The sequence below is a fragment of the Etheostoma spectabile genome, chromosome 10 (genome assembly GCF_008692095.1).
Source record: "Etheostoma spectabile isolate EspeVRDwgs_2016 chromosome 10, UIUC_Espe_1.0, whole genome shotgun sequence".
Taxonomy (NCBI): Eukaryota; Metazoa; Chordata; class Actinopteri; order Perciformes; family Percidae; genus Etheostoma; species Etheostoma spectabile.
This window is the reverse complement of record NC_045742.1, coordinates 15806892-15824741: the sequence shown is the minus strand read 5'-3', so window position 1 is coordinate 15824741 and position 17850 is coordinate 15806892. Positions and strand designations below refer to the sequence as shown.

At 40.6% G+C, this 17850-nt stretch overlaps 1 protein-coding gene across 1 annotated transcript in view; it reads left to right on the top strand.

The window, feature by feature from the left end:
- The first annotated feature begins 225 nt into the window (after window positions 1-225).
- The window catches only part of ahnak (AHNAK nucleoprotein), a 52824-nt gene continuing 35199 nt past the window's right edge, over window positions 226-17850 (top strand). Inside the window, 6 exon segments of the mRNA XM_032528644.1 lie at window positions 226-496; window positions 8225-8284; window positions 12350-12408; window positions 12506-12659; window positions 12777-13003; window positions 13116-17790. Of these exon segments, the coding sequence (XP_032384535.1) occupies window positions 12506-12659; window positions 12777-13003; window positions 13116-17790 (5056 nt within the window). The 5' untranslated portion in view covers window positions 226-496; window positions 8225-8284; window positions 12350-12408.

The window sequence follows — 17850 nt, the reverse complement described above, 5'->3', positions numbered from 1 at the left end:
TGATGAATGTAGGTTCTTATGGACATTTAATGTAGATATTTTTAATAAATAAACATGTCTTTCCATTTTTTAAAGCATAAGTTTCTTTTCCTGTTGCAAGTCATCCAAGCCCTCTATGTGAAGCAGTGGGTGGTCCCATGGCTGCTGAGAGCCACTCCCTCGCACCGGTCCCCTCCCATGCCTATTGCCCTTCTTCTCCAAACCAGGAGCCCTACCCAGCTCCCTGTCCAACCACTGTGCTCAGCCAAGAGGAGCAGCCACACAGAAAAAAAGTTCAAATCAACTCAGCGCAGAGGAGGGAGGGAGAGAGGGGGAAAGAAAACGCCCTGGAAACTTGGTTGATCGAGAAATCGGAAAAGAGTGACAGAATCCTAACAGACAGCAAAGTTGTGACTGGAAGAAGTGCTTTTCTTGGGCTGGGGAGAAGGGGACAGGACATGTTTTCAAGGATGCTCAAGGTGATCTGAGGCTTCGCGAGCGCTCAGACTGCGCACAGGTAAAGAGTTTTTTCTTTTCTCAGATTGAAATAAATGCTTTTTAAATCTGTTTGTAAATTTTGTTGCCAGCTGTGCTTAGCTCCAAACGTAATTGTGCTGTGAAAATAGCAAATCACTTAATAACAACTTGGTTTGAAGTTCAACCAACTACTTGCAAAATCCAACATTCCTGTAATATTCCAACAGGCACTTGTAGAAAGTGTGTCTAGGCCTAAATAGTAAGATTAGAGTGACTTTGTCCTACTTTATTACATGTGTTTATCTTCGGTGGTATCCTATGGTTTTTCCTAAAGGGAGGTTTTGAATGAAGAGAACGCATAGATTATTACTTGTGTATTTAGGAAAGGTGCAACTTGACAATGATTCTGTGTGAATACTGATTTAAAATAGTGAAAGGCAAGAGAAGTGGGTGTGTACCCACAGCCACCACATGCAGAAGACTTGAGTGGAGTTGCGCACTTCACTTTTCTTTTAACTGCACACAAAGCTTGCTATCCAAGGTGCATATGAGTGCTGAACCCACTGTTATAGAAAGAATATAGGGTATCGCCATATGATTTTAGTCAAGAAATAATTAAATAAGAAAAATCAAGAGATACTCAAAATATCTCTACTTGTATTGTGACTATTGTGCAATGTGGATATCCTTTGAATACACATAATCTCTAGTCTTAAAGATAGCAATATTGTATAGCACTGGAATATTCCACACACTAAATGGAAGTTGAATAGAAGAAGCAATGTAAAGATAAAAGTGTCCGTTTGTTGTGCGGATGTTACTGCCCTGGTGTGTCTCTTATCTGTTCAATGCCCTTTGCTGAGACTGTGAAGTTTAAAAAGTAGCCTAAAGGTAATTCTCTATGAAAGCCTGCAGCAACAAGCTTGGGTGTGGATTCCTCTTTTTCACCTTCCTCCACCCCCACCTTTCCCCTCCCTCCCTCCCTCCCTCCCTCCCTTCTTGCTTTGCTGTCTCCTCATGGAGGCACACCCTTTATAGCCGGAAAAAAGAAGAAGCAAAAAAAGCATACATGCTGCAGACGGTCGTCGCAGTGTGTCCAGCCTTAACACATTCAAAGGTCCTTCATGGGATTTCCTGGGGGTTTCTGCAAAATTAAAAGTACTGATCATAACTCACTGCATTTTGAGGTGCTGTACAATTATCAGTCACATGGAACAATGAAAATCTCACATTTAGCATTTGTTTAATGCTTTTATGGAATGCAGCAAACATGTCTGATATCCTTCATATGATATAAAGCAGTTTTTAAACAAGGCATACCTCATTCCAGCTGGTGTTACGTAAGGGAAAGTTGGCAACTATCACTGCTGCTTTGTACTGAGACATGTTTCTTTCTTATGACTTGCATTTTAAAAAATTTGGACAGTGAGAGATTTCGCTGTCTTTATTTTACCTCGGGTCTCTTAACCTGGGCGCCTGTCCAGGGTGTGCAAGGGGGAAAGCGGGGAGGGAGAGGGGGAGGGGGTGAGGAGGGAGGAAGACAGGGGAAGAGAGTCAGGGAGTGAGGGGGGGATGGGCGGAGTGGGGGTGAGAAGGGGAGTAATGGAATGTAGTGGTTTGGAAAGACAAGCTAATTGAAACCAGGTTTGAGGCATAGAGGAAGGAGCTTTACTTCGCACTTTGCACTTTTGGAGAAAGAGAGAAACGCACTTTATCTGCCCACAAAGTTGAGAGATATTTATTTTTCTATACGCGTACATATTAAACATACGTGGCATCTTTCCAGTTGGGGTTCAAACTAGAACCATCACATATAGGCTTGCCTGCATTCGTTGTAATGTATTTGTTTAAGTTGAGGTAAAGGTTGAAGAAAAAGCAGGCCAGATGTGATCCTTTGTTGAAAGTCAAATTTCTTGGTGTGGAGTTGCCTGTCATCCACTTCTCCCTCTTGCCACACCCAAAAATCCTTTAAGTGTAAGGGAGAGCTGCTGTTTGCTCCCCTCTGCACAGTCTTTTCTACAATGCGCACTTACTCATGTTTGGTGCCACGCAGTTGGAAATGTCTGCCGTTTCTCAAATCTCAAAGGTGATTGATTTTGACACAGTCTGCTTGTGACACAGGGCTAAAAGGTCTTTGGGTAGTAGGTTGTCATTAAAGCTATAATATGTTAAAATAATTCTGTTTTACTTGGTGTTAAAATGGCACAAAGTACTGTATTACATATACTGGCGTAGAGTGTTGCTGCAAGCAAGGGTATGGACTTACACAAACATGTTACGAATGAAATCAATATTTCAAGCGCTCAAACTTTCAAAACTGGTTTCTGACTGCCCGCAGCTAAAACGTTTGTCGGTTAACAGGGCCTCATCTTGTCCTGGGATGTAGACTGTTTGTCTAAATGCTTGTGGTGTCTACCAATGCAACAGTACAGAGGTTACATTATGTTGTCACCTGGCAAACAATTGGAATTCTGAAAAAAACTCACAGAAATTTTGAAGAAGCTGCTCAGTCATTATAGCTATAATGATATATTTATCATTGGCAGTGCCAGTCACGCTGATTTTTTTGTACGTGCCACCATGTGCCACCCACACACAGCATCTTTACTTGTCTTAAGAACATGCGTCATGATGTTTGGGGTCTTACCTCAAACATGTTGAGATATTTTTCACAGAAGCACTATATATTCTTGCCATGTTGACTGGCAGTACAGACGAGGTGTTGCTCAGCCGTGCCAGTGTGAAACGGAAAGAAACTGGTCTCGAGCACACTTCCTCTTCCATTTCCTCATGAGTTTGTTGGGCGGGTGGTTGGAAGGGGGGACAGCAAGGAGAAGCCAAAAGGGGAGGTGGATGTTGTGAATAAGTTAAAAGGGTTAAAAGAAGGGTGTTTGCAATCAAACCATTGCGTATTTTTTCATACTTGGCATTCATTTTAAAGCTAAGCTCGGCTTTTGGACATTCTGCGGTTGCCAGCAGACACCCTAAAGTCCCACCCTAAGAATTGGTAAAATAAAACAATAGCAAATTTGTAGATTCCAACTGTTCCAACTCTTGCGAGATTTAAAAAAAAATATTTTTAGGCCATCCACCCAACTGCCACTCCCTTCTCATCCATCCACTGCTGAGTTGGAATGTTTCATAATGTTGTCAGTATACGCTGTGGGGCACCTATCATTAGCATTGCCTGCCTTGTTGTTGAGAAATAGTCATTTAAGAAATATGATCAGACAGTTATCCCAGGTCACACATGGTACCTCTGTAAGTCACACCCATGCACATGCATTCAATTCAGACTTGTTTACTGTAGCTTCAAGTTTGGTGGGGCTTCTGCAATCATGGGATTTAGAAAGGGTGTGAATAATTTTTCTGATAAGCCGATAACATTCACCACTGCTCTGCCAAACATCTGGTATACAAATCCATCCCAAAACACTCAATCTTACATGATGGTTGACTTACTGAAGTCTACCTGCCCCCCACTAATTGTCTGACCTACACCCCAACCCCCATTAACATTGTTATGTTATGTGCAAGGAATGACACGCAGCATCTGTTACAAAAACTCTATTTGGAATGAGCCTGCCAAAATGTCAGGGCAGAAGGGCTTGGAATGTAAATTTAGAAATACATTCAGCTTTGTTTAGGGGTTCTTTATCTGTCACAAGACACTTAAGAATTACAATCACCACAATCCAACACTCTCTTGCTCTAAACAACTCGCCACTGCTCTGGTTTGATAAATGCTGGTATGAATACATATCCTAACACTGTGCCTATGTGTCAAGCTTTACAGCTAAGGAAGTCTTATGACTATATATACATTCTGCTGCTACGGTTGCTATCTAGCCCTCCTTTTAATATTCTTGTATCCTACTCCATGAATGGACTTGCATTTGTTCGTGTTCAAAGAGCAGCTGTGGAAGACAAATTAGGTTGAAGTTGATCAGTTATATGGCATGGTCTATATAAAGTTGCTATGGATGTCTGTTAACCTCACTTGATATGTTCTTTATGTGGTAGAACTGTGTAAACTGTGTAAACATTTCTCTCTCTCTGGTGTATCCTCAACTCAGTTATTCCGCAGCTCTGGTTGTCATCATCCTATTGTTTTACTTTGTTAGTTGCTGAATGTTCTTGGCTCTGAAACTGCATGTAGTCACCAGCCCAGGATCACTTCTCATTTCCGAACTTCAGCTATGATCACGTTTTGTTTCATTTTTGCAAAACACATTACAGTTGTTTTCTTTTGAATAGCCCAATATTACATACAACGTCTTAGTCGGATGTACAGACCTACAACGGCAACAGTTTGTAATGCAGCATAAGAAAATATGGAAAAACTCCCTGAAAAACTTAGCAGATAAGGAAAAAATGGAAGAAACCCCTGGAGAGGAATTTGTATGAGATCCTCCCTCCTTGGATGTCTAGGGGTGTAATAGAGAACAATGAGTAGTAATAGGTGCCATAATTTATTTGGTACTTACTGCCTCATCTAGTATAGAAAGTTACATTTACATTTACTGTTACATTTTTGTGAACAATACAATTTACATGAAAATTAAGACATAGGTGACTTTCAGCACAAGACTTGGTCTTGTTTGTGATCTCACAAAAGCAAGAAAAGATGAGTTTTCTTCAGTTTTTCCATTTTGTGGGCAACTCCTACCAAAGTCACAATAGTTTAATCAGCAGCAGGCCAAGTTGCCATCAGTGGGCAGGCTTTAGTCTTATGCAGGACTTGTGGGTTGGTTTAGGGCTATATGCGTGCAGAAAAAAACAATTTATTTTTACGCACATTCCTTTTATATGTGTCACACATGCATGTCCTATCTGCGCTTTTAAAGAAAGAGTGAACCCACAATGGGGCCTGCTGTGTCTCTTTTTGTATTAGTTGGACTTGCTACGTCAAACTACAATGGAGAGAGAGGAACATAGAGTCTATTCTGTTTTGACCAAACAACTGATTTGATCACTGCTCGCCTCTTCGTTTTCCCTCTCTGAAGGCCTTTTTAGTTGTTCATAATAAAATCTTATCACTCACCAGCACCACTGTGCCTGATTCATTTTCGATTGAGCTTTAATCATTGTCACACTGCTCCTGTTTACTGTTCACTAAATAGATTGGATTCGGCAATCAAACTGATGACTACAGCTACTTTATCAGTTTCCATTGTGCTGTGACCTACTTAAGCACGAACGATCAGTCAAACAATGTCACCTCAAGGCATAGAAGACACAAGACTTAAGATGGGCTATAAATGTACAGGGGGGTGTAGAGTGTTGAGTTTTTTGCATCTACTCGGTTCACAGGTAGAGCCGACTAAATTGATAATGATGATGAAAGTGACATGGATGATGAAAATCAAATGTGTTCAGCTGATACAGTGTTGCTTCTCAGCGTTCATTTGATATAGTGTGTTTCAGAGTGCCTTTAAATCTGCATGTCTGACTGAATTTGGTGTTATTGTTTCTTTGAGCAGAACCTGGAGGTTAGGGGTGGTGACTGAAAGGTGGTGGGGGTGGGCACTCAGGCACGGTGCAGGGTGGGCGGCATAGAATGAGGCTGGTGTCAGAGAGAAACAGGACATTTCTTTGGAGTTAGTCACTGTGGGGAGAGGCTGGGCTCCCTTCCAGCTGGCCTGACGGCTCAATCAAGGAATGTATGTGACTGGGGGCCTGGGTGGGGCTATGCACGGAGCTGCTCCCTCTGCAAGCAGAGCACAGAGGGAAAGCGACATGATCCGCCTCGTGGACTGTGGCGTGGTATTCTACTCTTCACATGGCTTGGGTTTTTATTTGCTTTCTCCAACTGTTGGTGACCACATTTCACCTTAGGGTGCATGCCTACGTGTGTTTGTCTGTGGCCTCACCAAGGTATTGAGAACAGAGGGTGGGGCAATATATTTCTTATCTTTTGAGTCATGTATCTGGACGTTGTTGCAAATCACATTCATCAAGAAATCTCCCAAAGTCACACGCAACTCTTTCACAGTCAGATTTCTCACATATCCTTTATCTAATTTTGTTTTGGGCATAAGTGAGCCAGGATAATTCAGTCTCAAATTACCTTTAAACTGATACTTGACAAAAAAATCTACCTTTGTCATTCCCTGTACCTGAATGACTCCCGACATGGTAGTATGATGAATATGTCTCTGTAACAAGAGTATGGGTTAGAGAGTGTACACAGCTGCTGTGGCGCAAGTTTCCCTACACAAACATAATGACAACCCCGTACTGGCTGGCATTGGTCTCAGCTATGTCCCATCTATTTCAGTATTTGTCCCGTTCAAAAAAGTAACCAACAACAACACATTCTAAAGTCAAAGTCAAAGTCAAATTATTTTATTGTCAATTTCTTCACATGTCAAAACATACAAAGAAATCAAAATTGCGTTTCCCTCTATCCCACGGTGACAACAAGACATTTTTAACCAATTAGTTCCACAGACAAACATAACATTCAAGTAAACAATATAAAAAGTAAAAATAAGAAGATATATGCAATGAGGAAAATAAGAGCAGCAAAATTTGAGTTAAAACATGTGCAATTCTAAGGCAACACTTTGAGAAAGCTTGTACAAGCTTTGCACCATTGTTGATTGGTTTAAGGAGCATGTTTACTCACTTTCTATATATTGCATTTAGCGTATAACATAGCTGTTTAAAATCAGACTGTTTAGAAATAGTATCAGAGTATCACAAACACTGTCATTTGTCATACTTTTCAAAAGTAATGAGCAACTTAGTTATTGAACATTGGGGCTGGGGTAGGGGTAGTTAATGATGGGGTTGGAAAGCCTGTCTCAGAAGAGAAAGAATTTTTCTGAAGGACATGTTCCCACTGGTAGATGCCTGTCTGTACAAATCAAGTCTGGTTCTGTTTGTACTGGGTCTGACAAAGAGAAGGCTTTGTTTCACAATATGCCGGTGGGTTGAAGCAATAATCCTCACAAAGTCAGATAAAAGTTTGGGCTAGTCACAGCGAGGAAAAGCACAATTGACTTGGTATGAATGACAGTTGAAATAAAAAATGATCAATACAGTTGCAACATTATTTTATTATATTATTAGATTAGATATTAGATATATTGGTTTGATATGGCTGCACCATTTCTGCTGTTATACTGCATTGGTTTTATTCTTTACACCTTGGCAGTGCAGTCTTGTCTCACAGTCATCACTCGAGCAATTAAACTAGAGCAGAGACATCAAAAAAAAAAAAAAAACTTTTCAAATTTCTTTTGAACTGCATTTTTATCTTTTTAACTCTCAATTTCAAATTCCATCAAACTTAAAAAAGAGGATCTTGGGTAGATATTGTGTTAGTATCCATCTATCATCTCATCTGCAGAAGTGCGGGCCACACCAAACAAGTAGCTGGTTTTATTTACTCAAAGGAAATGTCAGGGTCAATACTGCTACTATTGGATAGATAATTATTAAATCCTCTTAAGTCTCTGCTTGGTTATGAGAAGGTCCATTGAGGTACACTTAAATGCCATGAGTAAATCCTGAATGTAACCACAGTATATGTGTCATGTTAGGACTTACCTCTAAATGCAACAGTGGCTTGTATGTGAGGAATATGTTTTGTTATCTGTCAAACATGCGTCTGAAATGTGGTTTGTTGCGTAAGAGAGCAGCATGATGAATTCAGTGTAGTCTTCTTTTCTATTAACCATGACTTAGTGTTCTTGTTATTTAAGTAATTTCAAACCATACTATTTAAATCACAATCTGTTTTTTGTTCTTCTGTCAACAGAAGCCAAGAATACAAGAACCACAGCATCTGAAGGCCTTTGCCTTGCTTGAGCAATCCAAGGTAAGTTTCCTTAGACATAATGTAAGAGATTCACACAGCAACTATGTTATTGGTTAAGTAAAGGAAATAAAAGAAAACTACATTTCTTATCACCCATCACTCCACTCCAAGGCTAGGTAGTCAGTGTCATCTTACAACAACGTTGTTATTATGCTTCCAGACGCCAAATCTCTGTTGGAATGTTTGTTGCAAAGCCTCCTTTGAACAGGGAAGGTCATGCCACCGTCATTCAGCTGTGAAAAGCCCACCTTGTGGAAACCTGAAACTTTGCTTCTTCTGCTCCCTGCGCCTCTTCTTTGCAGCCCTCTTTCCTCCCCAGACACCACCTGTTCCGCTCAAACCCCTTTCCCTGTCTTATGAAACAAACCCTGTCAAAAGTCTGTCAAGCTTGTACTGTTTTAACTGTTTGTAGTTGGCAGTTGTGGATAATTTATTCCTTGTGGTGGAGTGTAGTGGAGGAAAAGCTAGCAGAAGAAACTTTACCAAACCTCAACTGTATTCAGGGCAATGACAGGCTATGAGAGAGGCGTATCTAGGGAAGCTCTGTGGTTGCACTCTAGGTAACTCACATCCCCCCTTGCTTAACACACATACCAGGCCATTATAAAACATGATAGTAAAATGAGCTCCTCTGTTTTCCTTTGCCCCCATGCCTCCATGGTTTCCTGTAACTCTTGTTGCAAAAATTTAATATAGTTTGATCTTAAAATATGCTTTTGATGATATCATTAATCAAATTTAATGACATGTGGCATCCAGAATGTCATTCTCAGGCATGTTACAGAAATGAAAGGGAAAGAATAAAGGACTGGTTGATTCTCATATTGCCTGTGTGCTTTGAGTCTGTCACATACTGGCTGCCTTATGATCCCAAGAACAGAGCCTTACTTATTTAGCGTCTGTTTACAACACGTTATATCTAATCATATGATCTTTGTCCATTTTTATGCTCCTCTGTGCTCTATTTCCAAAGTAGGTTATGCTATGTTAGATCATATTTTAAGCTTGTCTAAATAGGGGGTTTCTTGTGACTGATAAAGAATGAAGACCGAGAGTGCAGTCTATAAAGAATCAGGATCCCCTTTGCACAGCTGTTGTAAGCTGCTGAGAAGTCTCTTCAGTTATAGCCCTATAATTTCATTCCTACTTGGCTGTTTTCTATCCCCTCTTAACTTGTATGCTAACATTCCACGGAGCAGTTTCATAACCTTTCCTCTCCCTTTCTCACTTACAATCCTGCTCACTTTCATTTTTTTACCATTTCCTCTTCTCTCCATCTTCCTCCCTCTCTCTAAGTTCCTTCCTTCCCTCCTCTATTGCTGCGAGCCTCCGCTCCTCCCTGCTGCTTGCTGCCAAAAATATGTCAAAGTTGTGAGACCAAGGATAGCTCAAATTGTTCACTCACGATCATGGAGAGCCTCAGAGGTATAATGTGGTAAAGGAAAATAAGTTTAATTATGATATGTAAATATAGATGGAGGGAGGGAGAAAGGAAGAGAGATGTGTCCTAAGGTTATTGATTTGAATTGAATGCCTTTATTGTCATTGTCACACTTTAGAGTACAGTGAAATTAAACAGAATAAAAACAGTTTAAAAGCAATGATCAAGGTGCAGGAGGTGAGTGAGAGAAGAATGAATGAAAAAGACGTTTTCCCTCCCATGAAACATGGATTTTTTTTTCAAAAACATAATCCAGCCAACAAAGATATATGTCAATGATATGTGTCATAAATGCTACAGAAACAAAGATCATGTGAACAGTTTGTCAGCTATTCTTGACTGTTTTCATTGACTGAATAAAGAGAAGAGGTAAATGTATAAAATGAGCTGTGACCCATGTGGAAAACACAAATTATTTTTGTTTAGTTCAAATACACACAGGCTGGGATCAGAAGGGCCTGGTTAAGATACTATAACCGTCAGTGTCAGTTGTCCTAAGTGGAATGATCTACGTGAGTTGAATTGTGTAAATCTGGATCTTTGGCACTGCAAACTGCATTGTTTGTCCTCTTCATACATATAATGTTGCAGATACTGGCTTGAGCTCTTGATAGACTCGCTATAGTTAAATCACACTGACAGAGGCAATGAGAGTGAGAGAAAGGAGAGAGAAGATCAGGTTGTAGATGCCTGCGAGTGGTTGCCGTCACATTTGACGTAAACACCATCCCAAACTCTGGTATTATCACTGGCTGTGGCCCTGGCTCATGTTTTTCAGTCCTGAGAGTTCAAAAGGCTAGTTTAGAGAGTGGGCTTAATACTACCTCAAAGCATTTCTTGCATTTTCCAGTATTCCCAATCACGGAGGACCAATCTATTTATTGACTTGTGTTAATTGGCACATTACTTATTGTGTGGCCTTGGACAGGGTCTGAGACCAGTTTGCAATTCACTTGGCATTCCACACTGTCTGTTCATTAATGCTTTCTCACACACCCTAACAATAAAAAAAATCTTGCTGTGTTAAGGGTTGAGATACAATTACATCAGATGACAAACAGGTCTATGTCTCCCACACACACCTAGATTTACAGCTTATTGTTTTATGTCCCAGTGAACTAGCCAAAACATCAGTGTTGCCTTCTTCTAACCTTCTCATTTGTTTAAAATACTGTATACTCACAGTGTGGTGTGGAGTACTAGATGGCTGTTGACCAAGTGATGCTTATTACTGGCACTTTTGAAACAGTTGTTTCTTTATCTCTGCCTCAGGTTCCTCTTGTTCCCAGCAGCTTCTTATCTTGCAGAACAGTGTAGCAGCTTCATTGACTAGGAAAGGGATGTGTGGCCTTCTGGTGTAATTACTTTATTTACAGTGGTGCAAAATAGTATGGGAAAAATGCGATTGCAAGTGTTTTGCAAGCTTTGGTAAATTTGTGTTTCTTATGACAGGGAGATCCATCTCTTGAGGCAGTTTCTTATGAGTTTACATTTCTTATCTTGGTATCCTCAGTATATTTAAGTGTATGGGAATTAAATGATCGCCCAGTGCCATTAAATAATGGTACTGGAGGTCTACTTATCTCATGGTAAAGATACTCACAAACAGCTTTGTCTAATTGGAGGTGTGGTTTGAGGAGAGTTTTGGTAATACTAAAACAATGTGTTATCTGTTACATAGAGCAGAGTGGGTAATACTAGTCAACATGTTTGAAGAGGTTGGTCTGAGAAGGATGTTAACAAACCTTATGCTTATGTTTACTACAGCACACACAAAGATAGACATTTATAGAAAAGGTGAGCAGGCCTGTAAATTGGTTTATACATTATGTGCTGATATAAATATGGTGAATATTAAATCATTGTTTGCTTATTGTAAGGGATTCTGTTTTATGGCCAGCAATGTCTAGTACTGTTGATTGACCAGACCCAGTAAGAAACATGATATGTGCTTTTGTATTGCCAAGTAGACCTTAAGGTGATGAATTATGTGATTCAGTAGCGGTCATGAATACAATTACAACAAATATCAACCTAGATTAAAATTTATATTTGTAGCTGCTGTCATTAATGGACAGAATAAGTAGTTTGATGTGCATTGTGTTTGTGAGCATATACCAATGTGTACTCATTTTAGTATTTGACTACTGTTAGTGAATTTGCTTGTGTGTTAAACAGACAGCATGAACCAACATGCTGGTGTATGTGTTACTGCGCACTTCTGCACTTCTGTGTGTGTTTTCATAAAGCAAGGCAGCTTTAACAATCATTGTTCTCTCTATTGACATTGGAGCTGTGGTGTAGGCACAGGATTGGGCTGCTTTCCTCAGGGCAGGGTGTGGTCTGACTCCAACCAAATTTCCAAAGCACAGAAAGCCAAGGAGGGAAGAAGGGGGTCGAGGCTGTGTTTTCTGAAAGGGTTTTATCACCATCTAGTGTTCTCCATTGGGTCCTACAAGCCAGACATACTTACAGAGTGGGGTTGGAAAGTAATAAATAATGGGTTTATCCCAAGGGTGAAAGAAGAGCATTTTGTCTCGAATAAAAGACTTAGTGAACATAAAGTGGTGCATTATTTGTCATGATTTTGTCTTACTGATTATTATTGTCTTTTCTTTATGCAGGAAACCCAAGATAGAGTTTCGAACACAGGAGGGCTTAAATAGAGCAAAGCAAAAACAAGGTATTTTATAAAGTTAAAGTCACAATAAATCCTATTTTCCTTGGTGAATTTGCAGAGATCCTTGTATTTACATTATGTGTATGGTAATTTTTTACAGATGGCTGAAGAGGAGGAAACCAGAGAGGTGCTCTTTCCAGATTGGGAGGGTCCAGACAAAACTGGCTTAACCATTGAACAGAGTGGAGGAGAGATCTTTGTTAAGGAGGTAAAAGGAGAGTCACCTGCAGCACGGTCTGGGAAAGTATATGAAGGTAGCAAATCATTTTTTTCTCAAATCATAAAGTATGACACAAGATTGGTCTCACCCACATACTGACATATTCTAGTGTACTTAACATACTTTGCTGCTGTCTCTTCAAAACTCATAGGTGACCAGATTGTGGGTGCCACTGTCTACTTTGATAACATGAGCTCAGAAGAAACAGCTGAGCTACTGAAGACATTGAACCGCCACAAGGTTGGACTGAAACTACAAAACAAAGGAGACAAATCCCCTTGCTGCTCGCCCTTTAGCACACCATGCCGTTCACCAATCGGCACCCTGACATGGGAAGGGAAGACCCGGTTCGGAGGTTCCAGTCCAGACATCGTCCTTGTAAGTTTAAAAAAAAAAAAGATTATTATATGATCAGTGATTTGTTTATGGGGAAATTTCTGTTATAATAACATTTCAATATTGTATATCTTCCTGTCTTTTCTATCAACAGAGTGGGGAGGATGAGGACTATAAGAGAATATACAAAAAAAAGATTAAACCAAGGCTGAAGTCTGAAGACCTTGCAGAGGGAGTAGATGTTCGCACAGAGCGGCATAGCAGCACAAGCAGCGATGGCAGCACAATTACTACTATCACCCGCCGCATCACTACCTACACCGTGGATATGCCCGGTGGGATAAGTGAGCAACTTGAACTTTCAGGCCCAGAGTTCAAGGGCCTAAGGCACGAATCTGGAAATGGCTCTCCACATATCAGAATCTCACACGGCAGCCCTTCAGGTAAAGTGGGAGCAGAAGGGAGTTTTGAGTCAAGCAATGTCTCTTACACTGGGCCCCAAGTTAGCTCCACAGAGACACGCTGGGGCAGTGGTGGAGTTCAGACCACAACAACTACAAGAGAGGTAGAAGGTCTCAGATTTAAAGGGCCTAACTTTGGAGTAACAGGAGGTAAAGAACAGGGAGGCTTTGAGATCTCAAGAGGAAGTGGAGAGCAAGGTGATAAAATCATTCAGGTGTCAGGAACAAGCACGGCACTAAGAGACAGCACAAACACTGGTAATAGGCATGTTACAGTAGGAGAGTTGGGAGGTGCAGAGATAACTGATGAGAAAAGAGGGTCAATTGGTCTGTCTTTACCAGGAGAAAGTGTGCATATTTTGACTTCATCCATGACAAAAACACAGGAGGGAAGTGTGGACACTAGTTTAGGTGAAAGGACAAAAGTGAAGGTATCTGAAACTACCATCAGTCCCTCACAGCCAAAGGGATCAGGCAGTATTGATATTCCGAATGTCAGACTTGGTGGAGGTTCCATGGGTATTGATACTGAATTGAGAGGATGCAGGATAGAAGGATCAGCAAAAACAGTAGGAAATGTTACCTCAAGATATACCTCGGGGCCAGGCAAGATTTCAGTGGCAGGTGTGGATGTCAACCTTACAGGTTCCTTGTTGAAAGACAAGGTTGATATCAACCTGCCAAGCACAGAGGGAGGAGTAAAAGCAGCTGAAATAGACACTGAAGTTCCAGGCTATGAAAATGAGGGCACTGTGAGTAGCATAAAAACAATCAAGATGCCTGTGTTTGGAACAAAAGGAAACAAGAAAGATGGAACTAGTGTTGAAATTAAACTTAGTGATGCAGGTATGTCCGTACCTGTGACAGAACTCGACATCAAAGGGAAAGATATGCAGATCAGAGGTCCTAGTGCTAACACTGAAGGACCAGCTGTCAATGTAAAACTTCCAGAGGCTGACTTCAAAGCACCTGAAATCAATTCTAGCATTCAAACTAAAGTTCCAAAAAGTGATAGCAAATACAAAATGAAAGTGTCTGAGGTTAAAATGCCATCTTTATCTGGGCCAGATATTGATGCAACAGTGTCAAAGACTGAGGGAGAAGTTAAGGCACCTAAAATAGACATTAAAGGTCCAGCTATAAATATTGAGGGGAAAGGAGATTTAAAAACGCCTCAGATAAAGATATCATCATTTGGAACCAAGGGACCAAAAGTTGATGTAAAAGCTCCTGAGGTTGACATTAAAACACAAAACGTTGGTGGTGGGGACTCTAATGTAAAAACTGAAGGGGTGACAATCAAGATGCCATCCAAAACAGGACCCACAATTCCAGAATGGGATATCACTCTGAAAGGAAGTCAGGTGAAGGGAGATGTGAATGTGTCAGTTCCAAAGATTGAGGGACACACAACAAAACCTGAAGTTGAGTTTAAAGGACCAGAAGTTGATATTGAAAGGTCTAGAGGTGGATATAAGATGCCTGGAATCAAAATTAAATCGTTTGGCTTAACAGATCCTAAGGTGGAAGCTCCACATGTTGATATAAAGCCTACCAAAGCTGAAATTGATGTTAGGACAACTGAGGTCGACATTAAAGCATCCAAAGTTAATGTTGAAACCCCAGATGTGGACATAAAATCTACAAAATTGGATATTGACATTGAGGGACCAAAAGATGGATTCAACCAGTCTAAATTTACAATGCCATCTATTCATTTGAAAGGTCCAAAACTTGAAGGGGATTTGGCTGTGTCAATACCAAAGATTAAAAGAGATATGACAGTACCTGATGTTGACATCAAAGGTCCAAAGGTTGATGTTGAAAAGCCAATGGGTGGAATTGACATGCCAAAAATCAAAATGCCATCATTTGGCATCAAAGGTCAAAAGGTAGATGGTTCCGAGGTCGAAATAGACCTTCCCAAAACAAACATTGACGTGAAAGCACCTGAAGTTAACATCAAAGGTCCAAAGATTGATATTAAAGGGCCTAAGGGAGGAATTGAAATGCCTGATGTCAAAAGCCCATCATTTGGCTTGAAAGGTCCAAAGGCTGAAGGCCCAGATGTTGAAATTGACCTCTCAAAGGTTAACATTGATGTAAAAGCCCCTAATGTTGACATTCCAGGTCCAGGATATGATATCGAGGGACCAAATACAACACTCAAAGGAGCCAAATTCAACATGCCAACCATATCAGGACCAAAAGTATCCATTCCAAATGTGGATGTCTCAGCTCCAAAGATTAAAGGAGACCTAAAAACTCCTGGAGTTGGCATCAAAGGTCCAGAGGTGAATATCAAAGAGCCAACTAGTGGGTTTGACATGCCTAAAATCAAAATGCCATCAATGTCAGGACCCAAACTGCCAGATTTGGATATAAGTCTGAGTGGGCCCAAAGTAAAGGGAGATGTTGATGTGTCAGTTCCAAAGAGTGAAGGTGGCATTAAAGCTCCCAAGGTCGAAGTCGAAGGACCAGATGTTGACATCGAGGGCCACAAAGGACTCAAGATGCCTAAATTTAAACTGCCATCCTTTGGACTGAGAGGTCCGAATGTTGAAGGTCCAGAAGTTGATGTCAGCCTCCCAAAAACTGAGATTGATATTAAAGCCCCTGAGTTGGATATCAAAGGACCAAATTTTGATACTAAGATTCCAAGTGGTGAAATCAAAGGACCCAAGTTCAACCTGCCAAACATTTCAGGACCAAACCTTTCCATGCCAGATGTGGATTTACATATGAAAGGGACAAAAATAAAGGGAAATATCGATGTGTCGGTTCCAAAGATTGAGGGTGACATAAAAGCTCCCAAGGTTGATATCGAAGGTAAATATGTTGACATTGATGGACACAAAAGTGGACTCAAAATGCCTAATATCAAAATGCCATCATTGAACATTAAAGGTCCAAAAATGGAAGGTCCAGATGTTGACATAAACCTTCCCAAAGCTAACATTGATGTGAAAGCCCCTGAAGTGAACACCAAAGGTCCAGAGTTTGATATCAAAGGGCCAAAGGGTGGATTTGGTGTGCCAAAAATACAAATGCCATCAATAAACATCAAAGGTCAGAAAATGGACGGTCAAGATGTTAATATAAACCTACCCAAAGCTGACAGTGCTGTGAAAGCACCTGAAGTTGACATCAAAGGTCCAGAGTTGGATTTCAAAAGGCCTAAAGGTGGATTTGACATGCCCAAAATTAAAATGCCATCAATATCAGGACCCAAACTTCCAGATGTGGATTTACATCTTAAGGGGCCCAAAGTAAAGGGAGATGTTGATATGTCAGTTCCAAAGATTGAGAGTGATATAACAGCTCCCAAAGTTGATATTGAAGTACCAGATGTTGACATTGATGGCCACAAAGGAGGATTCAAAATGCCTAAAGTTAAAATGCCATCATTGAATATTAAAGGTCCAAACATTGAGGCTGCAGATGTTGATATAAATCTTCCCAAAGCTAACATTGATGTAAAAGCCCCTGAAGTGGACATCAAAGGTCCAGAGTTTGATATCAAAGGGCCAAAGGGTGGAATAGACATGCCAAAAATGAAAATGCCATCAAGATCAGGACCAAAACAGCCAGATTTGGACATCAGTCTCAGTGGGCTCAAAATGAAGGGAGATGTTGATGTGTCAGTTCCAAAGATTGAGGGTGAGATAAAAGCTCCCAAAGTCGAAATCGAAGGACCAGATTTTGACATTGAGGCCCAAAAAGGAGGATTCAAAATGCCTAAATTTAAAATGCCATCCTTCGGACTGAGAGGTCCAAATGTTGAAGACCAAGACGTTGATGTCAGCCTCCCAAAAGCTGATATTGATATTAAAGCCCCTGAGTTGGATATCAAAGGACCGGAGTTTGACAGTAAGGGTCCAAGTGGTAAAATCAAAGGACCCAAATTCAACATGCCAAGCATTTCAGGACCGAACCTTTCCATGCCAGATATGGATTTACATCTTAAAGGACCCAAAATAAAGGGAGATGTTGATGTGTCAGTTCCAAACATTGAGGGTGACATAAAAGCTCCCAAAGTCAAAATCGAAGGACCTGATGTTGACATTGATGGCCACAAAGGAGGATTCAAAATGCCTAAAATCAAAATGCCATCATTTGGCATCAAAGATTCAAACATGGAAGGTCCAGATGTTGATATAAACCTGCCCAAAGCTAACATTGATGTGAAAGCACCTGAAGTTGACATCAAAAGTCCAGAGTTTGATATCAAAAGGCCTAAAGGTGGGTTTGACATGCCTAAAATCAAAATGCCATCAATATCAGGACCAAAACTGCCAGATTTGGATATGAGTCTAAGTGGGCCAAAAGTAAAGGGAGATGTTGATGTGTCAGTTCCAAAGATTGAGGGTGACATAAAAGCTCACAAAGTTGAAACCGAAGGACCAGATATTGACATCGAGGGCCACA